The sequence below is a fragment of the Bufo bufo genome, chromosome 1 (genome assembly GCF_905171765.1).
Source record: "Bufo bufo chromosome 1, aBufBuf1.1, whole genome shotgun sequence".
In the NCBI taxonomy this organism is placed as follows: domain Eukaryota; kingdom Metazoa; phylum Chordata; class Amphibia; order Anura; family Bufonidae; genus Bufo; species Bufo bufo.
The window spans coordinates 139,133,639-139,161,209 of NC_053389.1; the positions used below are offsets into that span (position 1 = coordinate 139,133,639).

Below are 27,571 nucleotides of genomic sequence, written 5' to 3' on the forward strand. Positions count from 1 at the left end.
AGCGGAGGCAAAGGCCAAGAGGGCAGAAGCAGAAGCAGAGGCTCGAATAAAGATCCTTGAATCAGAGAGGGAAGAGGAAATCGCATTAGCAAGAGTAAGACTACTTGAGCAAGCATTGAGCCAAGGCCCTGATTCAGTCTGCTTACCACCAGAGGAGATAGACGATCCAGCTGATCGCACCAGCGACTACGTACTGAAACAGTTATCTGCACCACCCCCAGTGTGCAGTACTGTCCAAGCCAACAACACTGAAACCTCCAAGTCAGCTCTACCTGCAGTGCCAGTGACACCCACAGCACCTGAGCAATCCAATAACAGTCGCCCAGACGCACCCTCTCAAGGACAGTTATTACAGCAAGATGGCTACCAGGTGTTTCCTGGCCTACCTCCACAGCTCAAGCAGCAGTCATCAGAATCTACAGAGGCTAGACCACAGCTCAACCCTGCAGCAACATCATTCTACCCGGAAGCATCTCACCCTTTCACGCCACGCAGCCTATACACCCCAGGGGCATCACAAGTTGTCATGGCAACAAGCAGTGAGAAATCAGATATGTCTGAGTTTGCCAGGTTTATGGTGAGCAGAGAGCTAATTAACACCAGTCTCTCAAAATTTGATGACCGTGCGGAGAGCTACAGAGCCTGGAAGGCAACCTTCAAAGCTGCCATCGCCAACCTCAACCTAACCGCAGAGCAGGAGCTCGACCTCTTGATCAAATGGCTGGGCCCAGGCTCCACAAATCGCATCAAGAGCCTTAGAACTGTCTATGTGGGACAAGCAGAAGCAGGTCTCGCTGCAGCCTGGCAGAGACTCGAACGCACCTTTGGCAGCGCAGAAGCAATAGAGAAGGCACTATTCAGGAGACTGCAGAACGTCCCCAAGATCAGTCTCAAGGATGTCCATAAGCTTCAGGATTTAAGTGATTTGCTCATGGAACTGGAGCTTGCCAAAAGAGACCCTCGTCTGTCCGGGCTGTGCTACCTGGATACAGCCCATGGGGTGAACCCAATTGTCGTGAAGTTACCATACAGCCTGCAAGAGAAGTGGGCGGCATCAGTCTCAAGGTACAAAAGAGTGCATGACGTCACTTTTCCCCCATTTATTCATTTCTGCAGATTCATCGATGAACAGTCCCAGATGAGGAATGACCCCAGCCTCGACTTCCTGGAGTTCAATACTACAGCCTCAGTGACACCATCATCAAGGTATGAAAGTATTGTACATAAACACAGAGACTTTAAGAGCAGCGTGAATGTTAGAAAGACTAACCTACCATCATCTGCAGTACCCACTGGTAGACAGTACACTACCTCATCAGGAGACAAGGCCTTCAATCGTGAATGTCCCATTCATAAAAAACCACACTCACTGAACAAATGCAGAGGATTTAGATCCAAAACCATACAGGAGCGCAAGAAAGTCCTCACAGAGCTTGGGGTATGTTTCAGGTGCTGCGCCTCATTGGAGCACATGGCTAAGGACTGTAAATCCATTATCAAGTGTGAGGAGTGTCATAGTGAAAGACATGCCTCAGCTATGCACCCAACTACACTCACAAGGGACTCACCTGCTGCTGTCACCACCAGTCCCGCTCAAAGTCATGGCGGGGAGCCCCAGAACCACGCTAACACAGCCACTGCTGTTTCCTGCTCATGCTTGGACGTATGTGGGGAGGGCCAGAGTGAGAAATGTTGTGCCCGCATATGCCTAATCAAGGTCTACCCGGAGGGGCTACCAGAAAAGGCAGTAAAAATGTATGCCATCATTGACGACCAAAGCAACCGCTCCCTAGCAGGACCTAAATTCTTTGAAGCCTTTGGAATAAAGGGACCGTCAGAACCCTACATCTTAAACACCTGCTCGGGTCGCATAGAGACTAGCGGCAGGAGGGCACAAGGATTCATCGCTTGTTCCGTCAGTGGAAATACAGAAATACCTCTACCGACGCTGATCGAATGCGATCAAATACCCAACCATAGGGATGAAATTCCTACCCCGGAAGCTGCATTTCACCATCCACACCTAAGGCACCTAGCCAACGTTATCCCACCTATGGACAACAACGCCGAGATTCTACTCCTGCTTGGCAGAGACAATCTAAGGGTACACAAGGTGCGTCAACAGTGTAATGGTCCCGACTATGCACCATACGCCCAGAGACTGGACTTGGGATGGGTGGTCATAGGAAATGTATGCTTGGCCCAACCAAGAATCCGCTCTTTCAAAACGTACGTGCGTGGAGATGGACGCACAACTTGCATTAAGCCTTGCCCTCATCACTATGAGGTGAAAGAGAAGCCTCCAGACCTCATACAACCACCTGACGACATTCCTCCCTTTGCCGACAACTTGGGAAGATTAGTCTTTCACACAAGCAAGGACGATGATAAAGTAGCTTTGTCAGTAGAGGACAGAGAATTTATCAAGATAATGGACAATGAGTTCCTTAAAGACGAAACCAATCACTGGGTTTCTCCATTACCCTTCCGAGCTACCAGGGTGAGACTCCCGAACAATAGGGAACAAGCTCTGTCTAGATTTAACTCTCTTCAGCGTACCATGAACAGTAAGCCTGAGATGAGAGAACACATCGTTGCCTTTATCGACAAAATATTCCGCAACAACCATGCAGAACCAGCTCCTTCCTTAGGGAAGAACGACGAGTGCTGGTACTTGCCTTCATTTGGAGTGTATCACCCACGGAAACCTAATCAAATTAGGGTTGTTTTCGACTCAAGTGCCAAACATCAAGGTGTATCTCTTAATGATGTCCTTCTCACAGGTCCTAATCTGACGAATAACCTAGTTGGAGTGCTGATGAGGTTCAGAAAAGAGCTTGTTGCCATCACCGCCGACATTGAACAGATGTTCCACTGTTTCGTAGTCAGAGAGGACCACCGGAATTTCCTCAGGTTTCTGTGGTACAAGAATAACGACACCAACGCAGAGATGGCAGAATATCGTATGAGGGTTCACGTATTTGGAAACAGCCCTTCACCTGCCGTGGCAACTTACGGCCTTCGGCGAACTGCATTAGAGGGAGAATCCGAGTACGGTAAAGACGCCAGAGACTTTGTAGAAAAGGACTTCTACGTAGACGATGGACTCAAATCACTACCCACTGAAGAAGCGGCTATCGATCTGCTCAAAAGGACTCAAAGTATGTTGTACCAAGCTAAACTTAGACTACACAAAATTGCTTCAAACAGCCTGGCCGTTATGAGGGCCTTCGAATCAGGCGATCATGCACCAGGATTCAAGGACATTAACTTGGGACTGGACAGTCCACCTGTGCAGAGGAGCTTGGGCCTCAGATGGGATCTCTCGGCTGACTCCTTCGGTTTTCAGATAAGTTGTGCAGACAAGCCATTCACAAAACGAGGCGTCCTATCAGTGGTAAACAGCCTATTTGATCCGCTGGGATTTGTAGCGCCCATCACCATACAAGGTAAATCTTTACTGAGACAGTTTTCTGAAACAGTCAAGGATTGGGATACCCCACTTCCCTCCGTGAAAGAGCAACAAACCGAAAGGATTGACTGGCCTATCGGACTAATTTCAAAGGTTTTCCCTAGCAAGGATGGCAAGGTCCGGAAGGTGGAGTTGAAGATCTTCAGGAAAGGCGAGCTCAAAACGTTCTCAAGACCAATCAACGAACTCATTTTAATATTGCCCATCGAGAACGTCCCTGCAGGGTGAACAGGACTGTATCAAGCTTCGCAGATCTTCTCCATTCCAAGTTGGAAAACAGGACTAATCTTTTTTGCATTCTAACATGTTTTTCTTTTACAGGTTGTTTATATTTTATGGACATTCGTCATAGTGAAATCCCCAAAGTGAATTTCAGACGGGGAGTGTGCTGTTCCTTTCATATTGAATTTCTGCACTGTATTATTTCTTGTTTTTACCTATGTTGTTTAAATCTATTGTTCTCTGCTGCCATCTGCTGGCCGGAATTTGTATGCTGCACGCTTCGTTCGTTGTCTATAAAGTTTTCTCTGGGCGTGGTTTTAGCAGCCTTGGGCCTGGTCACTTCCTGTAGCCTTTTTCAGTGCTGCATCCTTTGTGACTGGAGACACACACCTCGGCTTGTGAAGGCATCAGTTTTTGACCAGCAGTTGCCTCAGCAGTAGCCTCAGCAGTTAGCCTCAGAAAAGACATCCACATCACAGCATCTACTGCATTCCTGTATTGTATCACCGTATGTCACTGCTCTGGATCAAATAAACCCCCGTTTGATTGCATCCTCATGTCTACGTCTGGATCCATCTAACCTGAGCATCTGCCGGTCCGGTCTGCTCCACTGCTTGGATACGAAGGTAGGCCAGTCACAAAGCCATTATCAGTTACACCTTCATTCGCCTTCATGTGGGGACAGAACATAAACACATTGGAGGCTTGGGACGCATTCATAGGTATCAAGGATAACATATCATTGAGTGTTAACATATATAAATGTAGAATTTGTGCATCTTAAAGGGGTGGTCTAAAAGTTTTTTTTTAAAAGGAATCGGTCACAAACTAATGGCATTACACTCTAGCTCTGTGTACCATCATTAAAACTATTCCTTTGTTAGTGATATCCATCTTTCTGGACAGCAGAAAATAAACTATTTGGTATGCTAATGAGCCTCCCAAGTGTCCCCGACCGCCTCTTCACATGTTCCCAGTACATCCCCTTGCACTTTCCCATCCACCCCCTCCTCTGTGACATTATTGTCTTTAGAAAACTGCGTCCACCTGTTCATCATGTGCAGTACGCAGGCCTGCAGGGTATAGCGATGTGAGGTCACGGTTACTTAGGCAAACGAGGGTTGCTATGGGTTACTCACAGTTTGTAGGATGACCCTGGGCAGCGTGCAGCAGTGATGGAGAGGATGGCACAGTAGTCCTCTGGGGCACTCTCTGTAGAGGGACTTGGCCTGATGGTGGATGAGGTGCCCTGGGTGTTGCAGATATTTAATGTGCCTAGGGCAAGGTCCCTTTAAGGTTCGTGACGCCAGTGCCTGTAATGGTGGCACACCAATTTGTGGTTGTAGTAAATGAGGTACACGATGGTATGGTGAACCAAACTTTGCTTTACTGAGAAACAGTTCAACTTTGTACAATTCAGTTTCAGTTCCACATTGCAGCAGTAACGATTAGAAGGCTTTTTATAAATGGCAGATAATGTTCTTTGCAAAATACTCAGAGGATACAATCGACACTCGCAGACCAGGCTGCACTATTCCTTAGATATTCTGGCTGGCTATATTCCAAGGCCCGTATGCCCTAATGCTGGCTTTTATCCTTGGTAGCAATCTTCCTCAGGTATATATCACTTGCTTTAGATTAATGATCCTTCTGCCCTTCAGCTTACTTCTTTTAGCTGGAAACGATGGCTCTGCTCTGCTCTGGCTAAGGAACTTGGTTTCTCCCAGGAGGCAAACTCTTCTCTTGGGGTGAATCTTCTGCGCTAACAGAGGCTCAGGAACTTCAGGCAGGCTAGACTGCACTACTAGCCACCTGGAATGCACTACCTCTCCCCTGTCTGGGCCTACCTATATATACTCAGGGCTCTCTAGCTCCCTCTAATGTCTAGGAGGCTGAACTACACCCTAACAGGCCTGACACCCGGATAACACAGGGAATTGAACATAAAACATCACCTTTACCTAGTGGGACACTACATATGTCCCTCAACGAAATCTTGCGCAACTGCGGCTCAGTAAACTGCCTTCGCTTGGCGCATGCGCTGTAACTCTAGTGAGTACAATGCCCACCGCAGGGAAGTGCAGGTAGTTTCCTGTCCTACACTTGTGCAAGATTTCGCCGAGGGACATGCTGACCAGATGGTCAGCGTTTTCTGAAGACTGACATCACAGAGGAGGGGGTAGACAGGAAGGCGGAAGGGGCCATAACATGTGAAGAGGTGGGCTTGGTCAGTTGGAGGAGGTGGGCTCCTGGAACCGTTAATCACGGCGGGTTGGAGGCTTATTAGCATACCAAACAAAGTTAATTTGCTGCCATTTGAAAAGATGTATATCACTAACAAAGGTATAGTTCACAGAGATAGAGTGCATTGCCATTAGATTAAGTAGGTGACCAATTCCCTTTAAAGGGAACCTGTCATCAACTTTATGTTAACCTCACTGAAAGCAGCATAAATTAGTGACAGAAATGCTGATGTCAGCGGTGTGTCACTCATGAGCTAATAGTAAGTGGTTGCCGAGAACCAGTATCATAATCATTGCAGCACAGGCCTTGAAAAGAGTCAAATCTACCAGAGAAGAGTCCTGGTTATACATAATCTCCTGCTCTCTCACCCATCTGCCGATGATTGTCAGTTCTCTCCTAGAGAGAAAGGGAGAAAACTAGGTAGAAGACTGTCAGTCATCAGCAGGTGGCAGGAGAGCAGGGATTCATGAATAACCAGGACTCTTCTCAGGTGGACGTGACTCTTTTCCAGGCCCAGTCTGCAATGGTTGTGATGTTGGTTCTCGGCAACCACTTACTTTTAACTTATAAATGACAGACCGCTGAAATCAACTCGCCTGTCTCTACTTTATTCTGCCGTTAGTATGGGTAGCATAAAGTTGATGACAGGTTCCCTTTAAAGATCAGAAAGGTGTAAAAGTCATACTCGCTACTGATCAAAAAAGTCATACTCGCCTTAGGGTACTTTCACACTTGCGGCAGGACAGATCCGACAGGCTGTTCCACCTGTCGGATCCGTCCTTCCACTATTTCGCCGTGCCGCTGCTCCGCCGCTCCGTCCCCATTGACTATAATGGGGACGGGGGTGGAGCTCCGGCGCAGTACGGCAGTTCGCGGTGAGAGGCCGCCGGACTAAAAAGTCGGACATGCAGGACTTTTAGTCCGGCGGCCTTTCGCCGTGCACTGCTGTGCTGCGCCGGAGCTCCGCCCCCGTTCCCATTATAGTCAATGGGGACAGAGCGGCGGTCCAGCAGCATGGCGAAATAGAGGAAGGACGGATCTGACAGGGTGATCAGCCTGTCGGATCCGTCCTGCCGTAAGTGTGAAAGTACCCTTACCGATCCCCGCTGCTCCTGTTTACCCAGTTCCTCGCCGGGCTCTACTTTTTGTTTCCTCTCAGCACACAGTTAATAACCACTGAGACCATTACTGGCAGCAGTGGTGACCAGTCTCAGCCAGTGATCAGCTTAGCAGTCATTTACAGTGTGCAGAGCAGGACCAGGAAGCAGCGGATATGGAGCAGTCGGGGATCTGTAAGGTGACTATTAGAGATGAACGAATTTTCACTTATGAAATTAATTCACACTTTGTTGGTTAAAGGTGAATTGCGTTATGGATTCTGTTACCACGGACCATAACGCAGTTCTATGACGAAATGCATAACGTAATGCAACGGATTGTCCTGTTTCCGTTATGCAGGGGAGTCCTCCCCTGCATAACAGAAACGGGACGGATCAGTTTTCCAGGCCATAGACTTCTATTATGACGGAATTAATAACGGAATGCCTCTAAAGGCATTCCGTTATGCATTCCGTCATAGAATTGCGCTATGGTCCGTGGTAACGTAATCCATAATGCAATTCACCTTTTACCACCAAACGAAGTGTGAACGAATTTCAAAATATGAAATTCGCTCGTCTCTACTGACTATGACTTATTTTATTACTGTACACAGTTCTGAAGATTTTATTTTTATTTTTTCATTTAATTGGCTGGACAGCCTCTTTAAATGAAAATGGAAATAGTGTAATTAAAGATTTCCTCCAGTATTATTTATATAGCTACTATTGCGACCTATGTGTCTCCATGGTAACAGACCACAAATAAACTCCATGTAGTCTGATCGGTCATATTGTCATCTATTTGCCCACTACTTCTTGCTCACCCGTCAATGCAAGGAACTGAACACTTGCTACTGGGATCATGGACAGATTACATCTGATAGCTGGGGTTCCTAGCAGCGAGACACCCTGTGTTCAGCTTAATGTCAGGGGAACCTACCTGCAAGAGTTCTAAAAAAGTGGAAAACCCATTAAGCCTCATTTACACGTCAGTGTTCCACGTACCCATTCATTTTAATGTGTGGAGTCACACATCAGTTTTTTACCACGGTCCGTATTTTTAGCATGTATGCATGCTCTATTTTTTCTGTGTTTACGGATCCATCATGACCATTATAATCTATGGGTCCGTAAAAAAAACACAGATGCAACATGGATGCCATCCGTGTTTCATCCGTATTTCACAGATCATTAGGAAGAGATGCTTTGAAAATTATTTTTCAGCTGTTCAGTGTCAGTGAAACACGGATGACACATGGACAGCAAAAAACTGACACATGGACGTAACACAGATCCATCACGGACAGCTTCACGGAGGCATCAGCCTAAGGGCTCATGCACACGACTGTATGTATTTTGCGGTCTGCAAAAAACGGATCCTCAGAAAATACGGATGAGGTCTGTGTGCATTCCGTATTTTGCGGAACAGAACATCTGGCCCTTAAAAGAACAGTACTATCCTTGTCCATAATGCGGACAATAATAGGACATGTTCTATTTTTTTGTGGAACGGACATACAGAAACGGAATGCACACATTTTTTTGCGGACCCATTGAAATGAATGATTCCGCATATGGTCCGCAAAAAAAACGGAACGTATACAGAAAGAAAATACGTTTGCGTGCATGAGCCCTAAGGGCTCATTCAGACGACCGTATGTTTTGTTCCGCACCCACATTTTTGCGGAACGGGTGCGGACCCATTCATTTCAATGGGACTGCAAAAGATGCGGACAGCACACCGTGTGATGTCCGCATCCGTCGTTCTGTGGCGCCGCAAAAAAGATAGAGCATGTCCTATGTTTGTCAGTAAAACTCTGCTTCGTGGTCCTATTCAAGTCTATGGATCCGCAAAAAACAGAATGCATATGGAACACATTCCGTATGCATTCCGAAAAAACGTATCCGAATTTTTACGGGCAGCAAAAAAATATATATGCCAGTCTGAATGAGCCCTTAAAGGGAACCTGTCACCGGGATTTTGTGTATAGAGCTGAGGACATGGGTTGCTAGATGGCCGCTAGCACATCCGCAATACCCAGTCCCCATAGCTCTGTGTGCTTTTATTGTGTATAAAAAACTATTTGATACATATGCAAATTAACCTGAGATGAGTCAGAGCTTGAAAATATGACTCTTCTCTGGTCACACAAGTAAGATATGGCTCTTTTATGTTAATTTGCATATGTATCAAATCGTTTTTTTTACACAATAAAAGCACACAGAGCTATGGGGACTGGGTATTGTGGATGTGCTAGCAGCCATCTAGCAACCCATGTCCTCAGCTCTATACACAAAATCCCAGTGACAGGTTCCCTTTAAGTGATGGAACTAGCACTTTGAATGGAACAGGAAGCGCAGCGCCGTTCAAAGTGTAGTGGCCGTGCTGGGTCACTACAGCTCAGCTCCCATTCACCCAGTACAAACACTACACTTTGAACGGAGCTGTGCTTTCTATTCTATACAAAGTGCTATTTCCAGCACTGGAGGCTGCAGGTAGCAGCTGATCATGAGGGGGTGCATGTTGACTGTCCCCCACTGATTGGATATTGACAACCTATTGATGAGGATAGGTCATCAGTATCAGGAGCCTGAAAACCTCCTTTAACTTAAAGGGGTTATCCAACATTATATAAGATCGTACAGAGTGGCCCATCGTGGTGGTGATCTTACTGGTCCCCGCCGCTGGGTTCAGTCTCTGACGCTTCTCGGTTGGCTATTGGTCTCCCTTGTGCGCTGATATTAACATCCCGTTGATGTGACGCAAGGAGAGCAGGTTAGCCAATCGCAGGTCGCAGCAGTCACGTGTCCCCCGTCAACAAGTTGTTGATATCAGCGCACCAGGGACAGGAAGAGACGGGGCTGTAATATTGGCCATCTTAGTTGCCAGTCACCCAGCTTTCACATCATTTCTTGTTCGCACTTCAGTGTTTGGTCAGTGATTTCCATCAGTGATTGTGAGCCAAAACAGGACTAGAGCCTCCACAGGGATAAGGTATAAGGGAAAGATCTGCCCCTGTACAGTTTTTTTTTTTGACCCAAACCTGGTTTTGGTTTACAATCACTAATTGAAATCACTGACCAAACACTGGGGCACATTTACTAAAGCCTGTTTATGACTGTTTTATTATTTAAGTCTTATTTACCAACTGTTTTTGTGCCTGTTTTGGAGGCATTTGTGCCTGAGCGTAAATTTTTTTAGTTTTAAGACAACTTTTTGAACTTTTGCACCTAATTTCCATCCTATTTATGTAGGTGCGCCCTATTTTTTTGCCAGATTTTTAAAAACTGTGTAATTTCTACACCACCCCAGGGCTGGCGTAGTTTTCTAGTTCCGTTTTGAGTGGTGAGTGGTGATACGTACGGTACGCCAAAATTCTGTCCACATTTTCATGCGCATACTACACTGTATTTAGACCAGTTTAGTGAATTTGAATCAGTCTTACAAGAAAACGACCACTAGATGTCAGACATAAACCAAAAAAGACAAATCAGATTTATTACAGGATCATAAATGAGGCGCAAATTGAAGACTTTCTCGATATGCTTTTTTAAAAAAAAAAATTTACTCCAAAAAAAGGCGAGCTTAGTAAATGAGCCCCACTGACTGTGAAAAAGGACTGAGAAAAGGCAGAACAAAGGTTTTAGCAACATGATAACCAAACCAAAAACATGGTCAGTCATACCCCACACAAACCAAAAGCTGCAAAAGGTCCAAGAAATTTCAGCCGATTTACAGCTGGTGGCGCTGTTGCATCGTAACCTATGGAAAAGTATATGTTACTCACTTAGTGGCAAAAAAGCGGTACTGCAAGATATTTTATAGTCTGATTTCCATAAGGTCCCCACTGCTAAGCTGTCTATTTGGGTCTCTGCCTCATGATACCTGCAGACCAAAATAATGAACAATCCTGCAGACACTGGTGGCTGTTTCCCTTTAAGTGACACATTCGGCTCAACTACATCTGCATGTCCATCCTGATCCAGTGACTCTGTTTTGTGTTAGTGCTTGATCTGAATTATGGAACGATTATCGTGGAGTGGCAATGGAATTCGCGCTGGATCCATGTCTGCAGACCTCAGCATTGTGCTTGGCAGAGCGGGGTCTTCGTGTGGTTTTATGCTGCTTTAGGAGACGTTTTAGGTATTGGGAACAATTACGACTTCAACTCCAAAAATAGATTTTACATCACATTTTATAAATTTTCCAGCACGAAGAAAGGAAACATAAACAGGTTCTCCGCATGGCTTCTAATCCTCTAATTCTCCGGCTCCTTTTGATTAGAGTTCTGCTCTTGTGGCGTTTAGATTGGGGCTGTTTTGTTACTGTGTTTTGCTTCAGCTTTGCCCAGTTTTGTCTGCCTTGAATTGTTAACTTAATGATTATTTTGTTTTTATTTGAATTATTATCTGTGGAGCATTATCAAAGGGATTCTGTGTATAAATTAAAGGGGTATTCCCGTTATGTACAGTTATCCCCTATCCACAAGCTATTGAATAGCTATCAGATCGGTAGGTGATATCGACAGCAAAGCCACATAAAAATCCAGAACAAGGCCCACAAGTAACACATGCAGATTTGGCTCAGAAACGTAGCGAAAAACCGCATGAAAATCCACGTGGAAAATCAGCATAAACACTGCCGTGTGCTTGTTCCCTTAAAACCTTAAAGGGGTTGTCCGGGTTTTAATATTGATGACCTATACTCAGAATATCCCTTTATGTGGCGTTTTTGGCTGTCAGCATGAACAAGGCACCCCATCAGAGGAGGAGGGAACCCCATAAACATTTCACCATCCTCCCCAGTGCAGAACATTCCTTCCATTTACGAACGCATGTGCCTCGTATTGCGGCCCGCAAACAAAGGGTCCGCATTAATATACGGGCACCGGCTGTGTGTGCTCCGTATCACAGATGTGGACCCATTCACTTGAATCCGCAAGATGCGGAGCCCTACGAAGCGGATGCACGGAACAGAAGCCCACAGAAGCACCACGGAGCGCATTCGTGGGATTTCGGTCCGTGCCTCTGCACTAAAAAATTGAAAATTTTAGAATAGAACAGGACTGAATCTTAGAGATTGTGGATCTATTCAAGTGAATGGGTCTGCATCCGTAAAACGACGGGCACGGGTACATTCATGTGCATGAACCCTAAGAGAGAAGGCTGACGTGAACCTCTGGGGTGGAGGGATGTAGTTACAGGGGTCCAAAGGTAGCAGTCATAGCCAGCCCTGGTGCCAGAGGGTCCAAAAGCTCTTCTGCCACATAAGATACCTTATTATAATGGCACAGGGTAGGCGGAGGAACTGTTAAAGACTTTGGATTGGAGTCCTGGCTTCAAATTACACATCTGGAGCTGAAGATCTTTTCTGGGTTACACCAACCTACACATCAGTATGTACCCCTCTATATGTCAGCCTTCTCCTGCCCTCCACAGGAACCGCAATGCGGATTACTAAAAAATAGGGAACAGGCCCAAGGACATGGCCCTCCTCTGTAAGGGATGGAAAGGAGAGCAGGGGGTGAACAAGCCTGAATGTGTCTTAGCTTCCATTGAAGAACACCACGCCAAGTCTTCTGCCAGGCTGATGTGGCTGATAGCAGGGAGCAATAGACTGCATTCAAGCACACGAGAGATGAAGAAAATAAAGAATTTAGGTTCTGTGTCCCTTTAAGACATGTCTGCTATGGATAAAGTGGTTTCTGGAGTCATTAGACCTCTGTCTGCTCAAGGAGTGCCTCTGCTGGGAGCGACAGCCTTATCCCTGCATCCCACACATTCTGGCAGAAGCCTCGATTCCCTGTTGCCTCAGCTCCTTGCCAGATGCGCTTACTCCTTCAATTGTTAAATATTTTGTTTGAACAGAAGTCTGTGTGATAAAACAAAACCAGCATTTACGACCTGTTGTGTCACGTAAGTGAGGTTTCGTGCGCAGAGTTTGTGGTTTTGAGATTGCAAACTCGAATGAAATAAAATCTTTTTTGCATCATGGAAAGGTTTGGGAAACTCCCCGTGCTCAGTAGATGGCTTGTTACTCATGGGGTTCAATTTATAAATTCATTGTTACATAATTTAAATGGACCTGAACAATAAGGGGGAGGGGCTTCAGGAGGAAGGGGTGTGTCATACTAAGCCCAGCTTTTTAGTAAGGGCTCGTGCACATGAACGTATTTTTTTCCGTCTCCATTCTGTTCTTTTTTACAGGTCTGTATGTGGAATCATTCACGTAAAAAAACGGGGGAAAAACACAAAAATGACTCGTGTGCATTCCGTTTCGCAATGTCCGTATGTCTGTTCCTATTCTTGTCCATTTTGTGAACAAGGACAGGTATTGTTGCAATGGATCCGCAAAAAAAGAACGGATGCAATATGGATGTCACACGCATACCATCCGTTTTATTTGCAGATCCATATTTTGCGGACTGCCAAATACATACGGTCGTGTGCATGAGCCCTAAGGGCTGTTTCACACGAGCGAGTCCATTGCGGGAATCACGCTCCGTGTGTGAGTGTGATCCTCTGCTCTGGACTTGCAGGAGCGCACGGCATTATCATGATTTATAATGCTGTGTGTCTCTGCTTGACCTTATTTCTACAAAATTATACTGACAGCTTTATGTCACTATGATTCTGTGGAAAAAAGGCCATGCAGAGACACATAGCATTATAAATCATGATAATGCCGTGCGCTCCTGCAAGTCCAGAGCGGAGGATCACACTCACACACGGAACGCGATTCCCGCAATGGACTCGCTCGTGTGAAACAGCCCTAAGAGTTAGGAGCCGGTTCTGTGTGATGTTCGATCAAAAATGTGCCCCCTACAGCACAGTTAGTGTGCACAAAATGTTCCTTCCTTTTGTTAGCCATCTTTGTAACGGCAGATTAAGGATACCCATAGACCCTGAGCTGTTCCCCAAACGTGCAGCCCCCCTGAGTGGGATGCTGTAATTTGGTCAGGGGCAACACACAGAACTATTGCTCTTATATTTTGAATAGTTGTCAGGATACAAATGCGAGGAACAGAGCACCTGGGCAACTCAAGAAGGAGTCCACCACCTCAGTGAGGCCGCCTGGGCTAAGAGGCTTAGGTACTTAGCTTACTAGGCGATGATGGCCATCAAACAGTATTGATGCTTCCTGCAGAACTCTAGAGGATATCATCTTCAGACTAGACACTCTGTGAACCCCACAAGAAGTTTTACAGCAGCATCCAGATGGAAGATGAAAAGGTACAACAATATGGTGCTGGACTTCAGAAGATATGGGGAAAATTGGTGAAGAAAGAGCTTGAAAAGGGGTTCCTTTGAAGTGTAACTGTTATTTCAGTTTATTTTTAATATAGTGCAGGGACAGGGATGTTAAACATTTTTGTAATAGACTTTATTAGGGGAAAACCATTACCGTAATTGTTCTAAAAAGCAGAGTCTAAAGAGACTTCTTAGCAAAGCTCTGAGAGTTGCTAAGGAGAATCTGTCTTCCGTCTTCCATGTCTACTGAGCGCTGAAGACGTCTGGGTAACAACTCAGATAGGCAGGGTGATGGGCAGTAATAGGCCACATGTACATAGTCAGGGATGGGGTAGCGACAAGAGGGAGTCTGGAGGCTTCTGTATGTTACATACAGGCATCTTCAGCGCTCAGTATGCAGTGTCATGAAACACACTGCTTAATGGTGTGATTTTGTTTCATGTAAATTGTGCTTGTAAATGTCTTCTCATAAAGTTGCATAGGGAGGGGGAGGTTCTAACAAGCCTCCCAGGGCTAGCTCCGGCCTCACACAGTGCAGGAAGAAGAAGGTCAGTGTGTCATGTCTGAGGACCAGCTGAACCTCAGCAGCCATTTTTGTGAGTTATCCAAACTCCAGACTACCCAGAGAGGGAATGAGGATATTGACGAAGGAAGGTAACTGTCATTTATCAGACTCCAGACTCCTTTGCATCAGGTGGAGAGATTGAAAGCTACAAGCTACCCACCATAAATAAAGACAAAAGGGCCATTTGTCTGAGTATAGTATTCCTAGAAGAGGATACAGAACTACAGCATTATACAGTACAACAGAGATAGTTCATCCCTCAACCTGGAGAAATAAGTGAGAGAGAGACCGATTGTTATAGAGGACGATTCCTTATGCAACTTCTGGGAACTAATGTGAATCACTGTGTAAGCTGCCTTTATGTAAATGACTGTTACATACCTTGATGATCTGTGGATCAGCTTCAGTAAAGTACTGGGAGTTTGTTAAAAGCTCTAGTCTCCCTTATTCTATATCATAATTTCAACCACTACCACCAACATTTGCACCTAATGGTGGCGGCGTCACGAACCAGGGGCCCAGCTGCAAAAGCACCTTACACCAATTACCATCAAGGGCACCTCAACCTACATCTGGCTGATGTTCCCTGCAACCAAGAGTGCCCCGGAGGATTTTGTGCTGTCTTCCCATCCACTGTACGCCGGCCCAGGGAGGCATCTGCTAACCGTGAGTACATGAACTATTGCACCCATCGGCCCACCGTGAGCCTCACGTGTTTCCCCCTGTGGTTTGGTATGCTACAAGTAGAACTGAAGGCACACTTTCCTTAGCAACACTGAGAATTGCATCCAGTCACTGGTTCAAAAATTGGGATGAAGCCGGGGTTAAAATTCAACAAGAGATGCACGCATTTACTGGACACATCAGCACAGTGGATCATAACATCAGGTTTATGTGTGAAGATGTTTGGACCAACACACTGGCTTTCTTTGGCTGCTTGGTAACACTGGAAGAGGGAGGAAGGCTGGAACCAGGAGTCTATAGTAAACCTACAAATATGGACCAGTACCTGCTGTTTGACTCCAACTATCCTCTGGATAACAAACTGGATGTCTTCAGAACCCCACCGGACAGAGACAATCTGAACCAGCACAGAGGCAAAGACAAAGGAATTCAAACACCTGAGAGGGGTCCTTAAACCCTGGGGGTATCCAGACTGGGACTTTGTTAAAACTGAGAAAAGAGAAAGAGAAAAGAATGTCAATATTGCCAGTAAAGATGCAAAGCAGGGCAGATGGAAGAACACGATTCCTCCATATATAGCTGGAGTATCTGAAGAATTTTTAATAAACATTGCATCCCTGTCTGCTTTAAACCTGGCAATTCATCGAGGCATCAACTGGGTCACCTAAAAGACTAAAGGCAGAAACACAAGAAGAGCAATATGGGTATTGTCATGCCCCACTCTGACGATGTGCGGAGGTCGGCCAGGATTGCAGCACGAGTTTAGTATTTGTTTTGGTGCCGTGCTGGATCCGCCTCTCATCAGGTGCACTGGGTGGAGTCATTAGTTTAAATGGTCTCCAGCTAAGGGCTCTGAGCGGATTATACTGATCATTTTGGTCTGGGAAGTTTGGAGGGAAGGTTGGCTGTCAGTTCCTGCTCTCAGAAGATAAGTGTCATTTCTTGTTTGGTTGTTGGTGTCATCTATCCCATCCAGGTTCTGTGCGAGCAGGCTGCTCCTATCTCCCCACTTCACCATCTCAGGGAGTTCAGGGTTTTGTCAGTTCAGGCTGGAGGATACAGCACACCTACCTTCAAGGTCTGCCTGTGGGCTGAGCAGTGCAGGGAAAGAGGTAAGGGATAAACTAGGAGGTGACCCTTCCCCTGTCTCTCGTCCAGAGCCTGGTTGGTGTGTTATCTTTTATACTGTGCACGTCCGCCGTGACAGGTATGCAGTCCAGTGCAGTGAAGAGTGACAAGACTTGTACATTGGGGAAACAAAACCACAGCTACACCAGCGAATGGTCCAGCACAAAAGAGCCAACACCTTTGGTCAAGATTCAACTATGTACCTAAATCTTAAGGACAAATGATTTGTGCAAAAGTAGTGTGAAAGAAGCTATTTATGTCAAATTGGAGAAACAGATCTTGAATACAGATGGAATGGGGCGACATCTATTGTCTGCAAATTACAATGCTGTTCAAACACCTCTCCCAAGACAGTTTAATCATGCCTAATAGCTTCAGTCATGCAACTTCCAATCACCATCTTGAATGGAAATTTTGTGTACAAGTCATTCTAATTGAGAAAGCTGGTCGGATGACTAGTAAAACGGCTTTAAGAAAAAATACAAGGTCCAGTTGCCCTGACTCCTCAAATCTCGGCTGTGAAAAACTGAGATGGGAATAATACTTTAAATAATAAATCGTATGTATACCTGCCAGTAGTCACCTCTAGGGAGAGTTTAGTAGCTTACTGGATACTTTATTACTATTAAAGAGGACCTTTCATCATTTTAGCCCTAGTCTAATTATGGTCTTACCTTATAGGGAGGCCCCCACTGATGCCATGGCACTTTTCTTTTTCAAAGACCTTTCGTTTGTTCGTTCGCTGTTGGCCCAGTTGATTTCAGCGCCTTATATTATAATGAGCCGACTCGCTTATACTAGGCGGAGACTCGCAGTTAGCTGGGGATGGTTCTCTTCTCCCTAGCTGTGAGCACATCCAATCAGACCGCTCTTAGCCAGGGAGGAGCTCATTCTCCCTGGCTAAGAACAGTGCGCTCTTATTGGATGCGCTCACAGCCAGGGAGAAGAGAACCGCCCCCAGCAAAACTGCCAGTCTCCGCCTAGTATAACCGAGTCGGCTCATTATAATATAAGGCGCCAAAATCAACAGCGGATGAACGGGGGAGTTCTTTGGGGAAAAAAAAGTGCCATGGCATCAGTGGGGGCCTCCCTATAAGGTAAGATCATAATTAGTCTAGGGCTAAACTGATGAAATGTCCTCTTTAAATGTGTTGTATAGCATAACATTATGCAGTGAACTCCCAAGCTCCCTCTAGTAGCTGCAGACAGACATAGTTTATCATGTCATCCTTTGTCCATGCAGGGTATTTGGAGTTTTGTATAAAAAAAATAAAAATTCTACAAAGATGTATGAAGAAATGAATCTGCACACAAATTTTGATTTATTTAGGAAAAAAATGGTGTTCAAGGATGGACATTCCCTTTAAGGCTTAATATTCCTTTTTTTCATGTTTCCCTTACTAATGTAGATAAACTCAGAATCTGCCTCTTTCCATCTATTATGTTTTTCCAATATCAACTTTCTTAATTGCGTTGTTTCCCTGATGTTAGCATTTCTCCTCCGTTACTAGCGTGACCGAGCTTTGTCTGTGTATTATTGTGCAGAAATACAAACAATTAACCTCCGGTTACTGTCGGGGCTGGGGCTCATCGTTCTGCAGCTTATTTTTAATGTGCGCTGCATTCTGAATGACTCCAAATTGGGCTCATCCGGTGATATTCTGATGTTTGTTATTTTGTCCTTTCTGCTAGAATTTCTAGATTGCCCAGTTTTGTACACATATAGTAGAATTCATTAGATAGGCATCTGGGAATAGTGACAGGAAAAAAAAAAAATGCATCTTTGGGTTATTTTAACGGATTGTCCACATTTTTACAACTTCATTTCTAAACATGCTGACCCAGCAATACATATACAAGCGACCCATCAATCTGAGGACATCTCCACTGAGAAGACGTTTGTAGAGAAGCTTGTATGTCAGTGACTACCTCTGCATGCTGAACCTTATTCACAGTTCCATATTACTGATCCTTGTTGAATGGATCTGTAATAGGGTACCCATATGAAATATATTTAAAAAGAATCGTGGGGTGCTATACTATGGAGGTGTTTTTTTTCTTCAAGTGAATGGTCCTAGGCTGCAGTACCAAGTACAACCACTATACAATGTATGGCGCTGTGCTTGGTATGCTGTGTAGAGGCTGCAGCGATCAGCAGAGTGCCACAGCCTTTTCAAACTACTGATCAGCAAGGGTGCTGGATGTGAGATCAGCACTAATCAGATATTGATAACCTATCCCGAGGATAGGTCATCAGCATGCTAATGGCTGAACAGTTAACCTCTATTTACCTCTAGACTACTTGTCTTCAGTCTTACCACAAAGTGCATAACGTCTTTTAACATCACTGTCCTGTTTGTAATTCATCGCTGAGGTATTGGACACATCCATGACTAAGTCATTCCGGACATTGCATGTGAACATCTCTTTATTTTCTCCTCTGTGAATGCTATTTTCATGCTTCTTAAATCCCAGATGTGAGTCTTAAATCTGGGGTGTCCTAATATCTCGCCTTAAATCTACTGAGACGCTCAGAGCTTAGTTTGCATAACAAACTGAAAATGTTGATAACTGAATTCTTGACATTCCCATCATTTTCATCACATTGGTACCTATCTCCATTAGGGAGGAAACCCACACAAACATGAGGAGAATATAATTAGGAGTATTAATCGTGTTGTAAGTTACATTGTGAATATATTTTTTTAAATTTAAGATAAATCTCATCATGCCTTGGAATGAAGTGCAGATTTTATATTCTTATATTGTTACTGGACTATCTCTACTTTCTTCTACTATAATGCTGCCCCCATAGACAAGAATCCAGCTACTATAAAACTGCCCCTTATGTACAAGAATATAATTACTACAATACTGCCCAATATGTACAAAAATACAATGACTGTAATACTGCCCCATATGTACTGTACATGTATATACAGTAATTACCTAAATACTGCCCCTATATTTTTGTACATAAATACTGTAATACTGCCTATGTACAAGAATACACCTACTATAATACTATATATACATCTCCAAGAATATAATTACTATAATATTGTCCCTCATGTACAAGAATATAACTACTATAATACTTCCTGCTGTGTACAAGAATATAACTACTATAATACTGCTCCCTATGTACAAGAATTTAACTACTATAATACTGCTTCTATGTACAAGAATATAACTAGAGTACTATAATACTGACCTTAAGTACAAAAATACAACTACTACACTACTGTCCCCTATATGAATGAATATAACTACTGTAATACCGGTTCTGTGTGCAGGAATTAAATTGATATACTATTGTCCCTATGTACATGAGTACAGTTACTGTAATACTTCCCCCATGTACAAGAATATAACTGCTATAATATTTCCTCCCATGTACAAGAATATAACTACTATAGTACTGCTCCTATGTACAAGAATATAACTACTATAATACGGCCTCCTATGTACAAGAATATAACTACTATAATACTGCTCCCATGTACAAAATATAACTACTATAATACTGCTCCCATGTACAGGAATATAACTACTATAATACTGCTCCCATGTACAAGAATATAACTACTATAATACTGCTCCCATGTACAAGAATATAACTACTATAATATTGCTCCCATGTACAAGAATATAACTACTATAATACTGCTCCCATGTACAAGAATATAACTACTATAATACGGCCTCCTATGTACAAGAATATAGCTACTATAATACTGCTCCCATGTACAAGAATATAACTACTATAATACTGCCTCCTATGTACAAGAATATAACTACTATAGTACTGCTCCCTAAGTACAAGAATATAAATACTATAATATTGCCTTCTATGTACAAGAATATAATAATAACTATAATACTTTCCCCTATGTACAATAATATAACTACTATAATACTGCCTTCTATGTACAAGAATATAACTACTATAATACTGCTCCTATGTACAATAATATAACTACTATAATACTGCCTTCTATATACAGGAATATAACTACTTTAATACTGCTCCTATGTACTAGAATATAACTGCTATAATGCTGCCTTCTATGTACAGGAATATAACTACTATAATACTGCTCCTATGTACTAGAATATAACTACTATAATACTGCCTTCTATGTACAGGAATATAACTACTATAATACTGCTCCTATGTACAAGAATATAACTACTATAATACTGCCTTCTATGTACAGGAATATAACTACTATAATACTGCTCCTATGTACAAGAATATAACTACTATAATACTGCCCCTATGTACAAGAATATAACTACTATAATACTGCCTTCTATGTACAATAATATAACTACTATAATACTGCCCCCTATGTACAAGAATATAACTACTATAACACTGACTCCTATGTACAAGAATATAACTACTATAATACTGCTCCTATGTACAAGAATATAACTACTATAATACTGCCTTCTATGTACAAGAATATAACTACTATAATACTGCCTTCTATGTACAGGAATATAACTACTATAATACTGCTCCTATGTACAAGAATATAACTACTATAATACTGCCCCTATGTACAAGAATATAACTACTATAATACTGCCTTCTATGTACAAGAATATAACTGCTATAATACTGCTCCTATGTACAAGAATATAACTACTATAATACTGACTCCTATGTACAAGAATATAACTGCTATAATACTGCCACCTATGTACAAGAATATAACTAATATAATACTGCCCCTATGTACAGAGATAGAACGACTATAATATTGCTCCCTACATACAGAAATGTAAACATGTAACTGTTATAATACTACCCTTTCTGGAAAAGAATATATCTACATCATACCATAACAGCACACCAGGTGCAGTATGTGGGGCAATAGAATATTATCAATGTGTTGGCTTGTTGACTTTGATTTTTCTCTGTTTGTACAAAGTGTGGTTTGAATTTGGATTCTCAAGTTTCCATAGTAGAGCAAAACAAAAAAAAAGATCTTTAGAAAAGTGCCGCCCGGTCCTGTCTTTCTACCTTCTCCTTGCCCTGCAGCCATCAGCCTGGAATCTTTCCCTCTCCTTGTACTTGACACCCTGGTTTCCTTGGGTTTGCTCTGGGGGAGTGTGATGTCATGTGCCTGGCTAGGGCTTTGGCTGCAGACTGCTGGGGGCCGTTCAATACCTGCGAGAGATGGGCCAGGACTTGGTAACATGAAAGGACTCATGTGGGAGGGACATGAAGGATTCCCAAGGCTCCAGAACATATATAGTAAAAAAAAAAAAATCCATAACAAAATCTGCATCTGTGCCGGAGAGGATCACACACTGTAGGCTGCAAGTCATCTTCTCTGTCAGAATCCCACATCATCTTGTAACATGAAGCACATACTGTGGATCCTTTCTATGGTTCTGGTCGGTTGCTGCATTCATGTGGGTACCACATTCAACTCCAGATTTCTTCGCCCCAACTGCTACCCATGTTATATAAGGAGCCAGGGATATAGTGCTATTCAGTCTAACAGTGGGAAGCCAGGTATGAATGAGCTCAGCTGTACTTCAGATTATATATATATATATATATATATATATATATGGTATAGTATTGTTTTATGTTTTGTTTTATCTAATATGTTTTTATTTTATTATTTTATGTATTTTTTATCTTTTTAGTTGTTTTAGAATTTTTTCTTTACATCTTATTTTTTATGTTTATATTTTCTTTTATTGTCTTTCCTTTATGTACTTTTTATTTTTGCCTCAAACTTTTTTTTTTAAAGAAACGTGCATCATTTTTTTTGCATATTTTAGTGTTTCGACAACAGAAGTGTTCCATCACAGTAAGGTTTTATGGTATGGGTGTGAGTAAATTTAGTGTTTTCATATAAAAAAAAAACTAACATGTCAAAACAATATATATATATTCAATTTATTTAGTTTTTTCTTTTACCTTGCTATTGCTTATGTTGTTGCTCTGAAATGGCTATACTAGGTGTTTGTTGTGCAAGCCCCTACCTCACAACTATACATATGACACTTACTGCTGCTCAAAGAATGGAAGAAATGAATGAGCTGGAAATACTGCAAGTATAGCAAAAAAATAAATAAAAAAGCTACAACAGCTGCAGTACCACTTGTGAACAAAAGGTGGTGATACAATGCTACATTGGTATTCTAGTAATGCTGTTCATTTTTTATCTGGTTTGTGAGGGGTTAATATGCTCATGAGAATGTTTCTTACTGGTGCCCACAAAGATTTGGTACTTTCCTCTATTATGAAAGGTTATGTACAAGTTGTTACGACACTGGGGCCTAGAATAGTACAATTTATACAGATCTTAGTCTGAATATTTTTTTTTTCTCATTTTTAGATTTGTTGCATTGTGGTACATTTCCATCAGATACGTGTTCTGGTTTCTCTCTCATTTGTCATTTTCTACCTTTTATGGATGAAATTAACTCCATTCCCGCTCTAGACATACCTGAGCCCATACATTAGTTAATATTTGGGGAAGATGGATTTTCTGGGAATACTGTGGTATGCATACACTTTTTATGTAGTCAATGTAAAGCATGATGTATGCATGTGATCCCATGACAAATCTTTCTGTTCTTTGCTCTGGCGGTTGAACCGTGTCTTTGGGACATTGTGTTGACTGAAATCATCACCCACAGAAATAGCTACATGGTAACTGCCTCTATTGGAGCCTTTCAGGTTATGGGCATTGATGCAGATGGTAATTTGGACCAACACAATATCCCAGTGACAAGACAAGAATTATTCTCACAAAGATACAGGAACAATTGAGTTATCCTAATATCCTGTAAGTTCAAGCACTGATTACTTGACCAAAAAATAAGCTATTAAGCTACTCTATCTACTGTCAAAGCTATTTTTTTTTTTTATACAAAGCTTCCCTGTGTAGACCTAGTTAAATGATAAAATTCTGTTGGTATGCAGCCACCACTAGAGGGAGCTTATGAGCTTACTGCAAACTGTTCATTTGATGTGTTGTTTTATAAACTCTATACAGTAAGCTCCCTCTAGTGGTGGCTGCAGGCACTCAGAATGTTACCATGTAACTTAATGCCTATGCAGGGGATTTGGAACTCTATCAGAAAAGCAGAGCCATGCCTGCTATAAAGATATATTAAGAAATTAATGAGCACAGAGTTAAAAAAATAAAAAAATAAGTATTCGGCATTTAATCTAAGCCTTTAACGTGTGAGGCATTCCTGATGCACTGTGCACAGTTGGCTTACAGTAGCTCCATCAATCAATGGGAAATAGCTGAGAATGAAAATACAGATTCCAAGATGTCCCTGAAGCATGAGACAGCAATGATCCCCTACTGATACCCAGCAGGCGCAGTCACTGGCATCAGACATCAGCTCCATTATTCATAATGAATGGAAATGACTACTCATTAAGCAGTAGTTTGTACCTTGTAAAGCAGAAAGGTAAGGCAGCCTTGAATACAATTCCTGGGGCTTTCCTTTCGGTTCTGGAATAATAATCAAAGTTATTTTAGTAATGAAGAGCTTTTTCCTTAAAATAATAATGAAAAGAACAAGATCCTTAATAAATGTAATTCTCTTGGGAAAGCTGGGTGGTATCAACTAACATGGCCACCATTAGAACGTACATGGGCTGTCATTTAACTTTTTATAGACCTGAGAATTTCAATGCTAGAGATGCCAGGCATTCTTACTGGGGGCAAGCGTTCAGTTCTGACTGCATCTGCTGGGCTGTCTTTTTCCCAACTGATTAGCACCCCCATACCACCCAGCACAAGTGGCCTTACAAATAGGGTGATATGAATTGACGATTGGTCCCTTTAAGGCTAGACCCATTAGAAGAACAAGGGAGTGCAAGTCTGGAGGATATATGGCGCTTCCCTATTCTGCTTGGTGCTTGTCCTCAACATGACCAGCTTTTCCCAGGCTCTTCATGTGCTCAGGTTGTGGGTTTGGGATAGGAAGTGAATTTGAGATAAGCTTCATCAACCACTCTTGAGGGTTCATTACTACATTTGGGATGCCTGAGGTCAGAGATCTTTATCTAACAAAATTGTAGGGTGTAAACAGTCATTTTTGGTTTTGTTGACCTTAAAAAGCTGCTATATATGAGTCAGGGAAAGAAAATACCCAGTAACAACTATGTTCCTCTATATCCGTGGTGGCAAACCTATGGCACGGGTGCCAGAGGCAGCACTCAGAGCCCTCTCTGTGGGCACTTGCACCCTGGAAAAAGTCTATGTTGTACCAATATGCCTTGGACTTTTCCTGCCATTCATCAGCGCAGGGCACACTATGAATGGCACAGGCAGTGCATTGGATGTAGGCAGGCTATTATAGCTAAGTGATAGATAAAGTACATGGGAGATATACTATATTGGACTGTAGTATTCAGGGTAAATTGCTGTGTTGGCACTGTGGGTTTTGGGTTGCAGTTTGGGCACTTAGTCTCTAAAAGGTTCTCCATCACTGATCTATATCATAGGCAGCTAAGAGACTGCTATACAGCTTGAAGACCCCATCAAACAGCTCTTCATATCTCAGATTCCTTGACCCCCATGTCTGTCTACCTGGAGCATCTGTCACTGACTGCTTCACGCTCATGGGGGCACTCTGACCGATACTATTCATGGTGACTCTGGCTAACACTATTCATGGGGACACCATTGTTGATACTTTTCTAAATGGCACTACATGAAAGATGATCCACTATGGGTTTTAGACCAGAGTCATATGGCTATAATGTGGAAGAAATATGAAGTATGAAGGCTAAACTGCAGCTGTATTACATGTGAAACCAGCCTTAGAGGGGTTGTCCAGCTTCAAAGTGCTTTTTAACCTCCTCAGGACCGCCGTACGCAGGATTGCGTCTTTGCGGCGGTCCTGTTGTTCTGGGTGGACGCGCCGGTGCGTCCTCTCGCGAGACGCGAGATTTCGTGCATTGCCGGCCCGCGCATGCGCATCGCGGGCCGGCAAAAGTTAAAGAAGTATTTCGTCACCAGCCTGCCAGCAACGATCATTGGCTGGCAGGCTGGCGATTTTCAAAAAATCAAATCAGAAGCCAGATAACAGATCATATTAGTAAATATGATCTGTTATATGGCTTCTCTGCTTCTCTGCTGGTCCTTTTCGTCGGTTGGATCCAGCAGAGGAGCAGACTTCACTGTGAGTACCCACCAACACTACACCTTAGCCCCTGATCACCTTCCATCACCCCCATCATCCTAATTAACCCCTTGATCACCCCCTGTCAATCACTTAGTGAAAGACAAAAAGTGATCAGTGTAAACTGTCACTTTTTTTTTTCACTAGTATTGGCTGTTAGGTTTTAGGGATAGTTTAGGCCCCTTGGTTAGGTAGTTAGCGTCAGTTAGCGTCCAGCCCACCGCACCGCAGTCACTTTTATTCGCTGTTTAGCGTATCGCTAATCAGCATTTGTACTTTTATAGTATCTGTAAGTGATCAAAACTGATCACGGTCAGATCTATAATAGTATTAGTGTCACCTTAGCTCGCCCTCCACTCAAAACGCAGTGTTTGCCCGATCAGGCCTGATCGGTCGCCCACACGTGCGTTCACCCACGCCCGCCCCACCGCAGTGACAAAAAAAAATTTGTTTTTTGATCACTGCACATTCATTTTACACGCACTGCGGCGATAAAAAAAAATCAGTTTTGATATTTTTTATCAACCGCAGCGGCCTCCGGTACTTCGCTAGCCTCCCCTTTGTAAGACAGGCTTGCTTTTTTTCTTGGGTAGTCTCAGGGAATACCCCTAAATTTAGTAGTCCAAAATGTCAAACAGGGGGTATTCTTCTGAAGAGGCCTACAGGATTCTGACCCAGTCGGATGAGGAGTGGGAACCCTCATCTGACGAATCTAGCGGGTCAGAATATGAACCTGTGGAAAGCAGTGGCTCTCTGACCCAAAGTTCGGACGAGGAGGTGGAGGTCCCTGGCAGCACCAGGCGTACCCGGCCCCGTGTCGCTAGACCACAGGTTATGCAGGATCCGCTTCAAGAGCAGCAGAGTGGGGCTGTCGCTGCCGGATCACGTGGTGAGGCATACACCAGCAGCGCAGCCCTTCCTGGACCTAGTACCAGCACTGCCGTACAACATGGTGACGTGGCGAGCACCAGAAGGGCAGTTGAAGCTGGTACGGTGGCACGTGCACTAGTTACCCCGTCGCAGCCACCGCGCAGACAGGCCCGTAGAGCCCCTAGAATCCCTGAGGTGCTGGCAAACCCTGATTGGCAGTCACCAACTTCAGCCGCACCTGTAGTTCCCCCTTTCACCGCCCAGTCTGGAGTTCGGGTTGAGACGGCTCAAATCGGTTCGGCCCTGGGATTTTTTGAGCTGTTCTTGACTGCGGAGCTCTTGGACTTAGTCGTGGCAGAGACAAACCGGTATGCCACACAATTTATATCCGCCAACCCGGGAAGCTCTTATGCCCAGTCTTTCCGGTGGAAACCAGTCCAAGTTTCCGAACTTAAAATTTTTCTGGGCCTTCTCCTCAACATGGGTCTAACTAAAAAGCATGAATTGCGGTCATATTGGTCCACGAACCCGATTCATCACATGCCCATGTTCTCTGCTGCTATGTCCAGGACACGATTTGAGACCATCCTGCGTTTCCTGCACTTTAGCGACAACACCACCTCCCGTCCCAGAGGCCACCCAGCTTTTGACCGGCTCCACAAAATTCGGCCCCTCATAGACCATTTCAACCAGAAATTTGCAGATTTGTATACCCCTGAGCAAAACATCTGCGTAGACGAGTCCCTAATACATTTTACCGGGCGCCTTGGCTTCAAACAATACATCCCAAGCAAGCGTGCCCGGTATGGGGTCAAATTGTATAAGCTCTGTGAAAGGGCCACAGGCTATACCCAC

The 27,571-nt window shown here is 43.6% G+C and overlaps 1 protein-coding gene across 3 annotated transcripts in view; it reads left to right on the forward strand.

The window, feature by feature from the left end:
* MEGF6 (multiple EGF like domains 6) overlaps nucleotides 1-27,571 on the forward strand; it is a 454,527-nt gene that overhangs the window by 305,165 nt on the left and 121,791 nt on the right. Inside the window, exon 1 of one of the 3 annotated variants that reach the window (XM_040429994.1) lies at nucleotides 21,833-22,199. The exons of the other annotated variants lie outside the window; for them this stretch is intronic. Coding sequence (XP_040285928.1) covers nucleotides 22,043-22,199 — 157 coding nt within the window. The 5' untranslated portion in view covers nucleotides 21,833-22,042. Of the gene's footprint in view, nucleotides 1-21,832; nucleotides 22,200-27,571 lie in introns of those variants that run through there. 3 annotated transcript variants of the gene reach the window in all.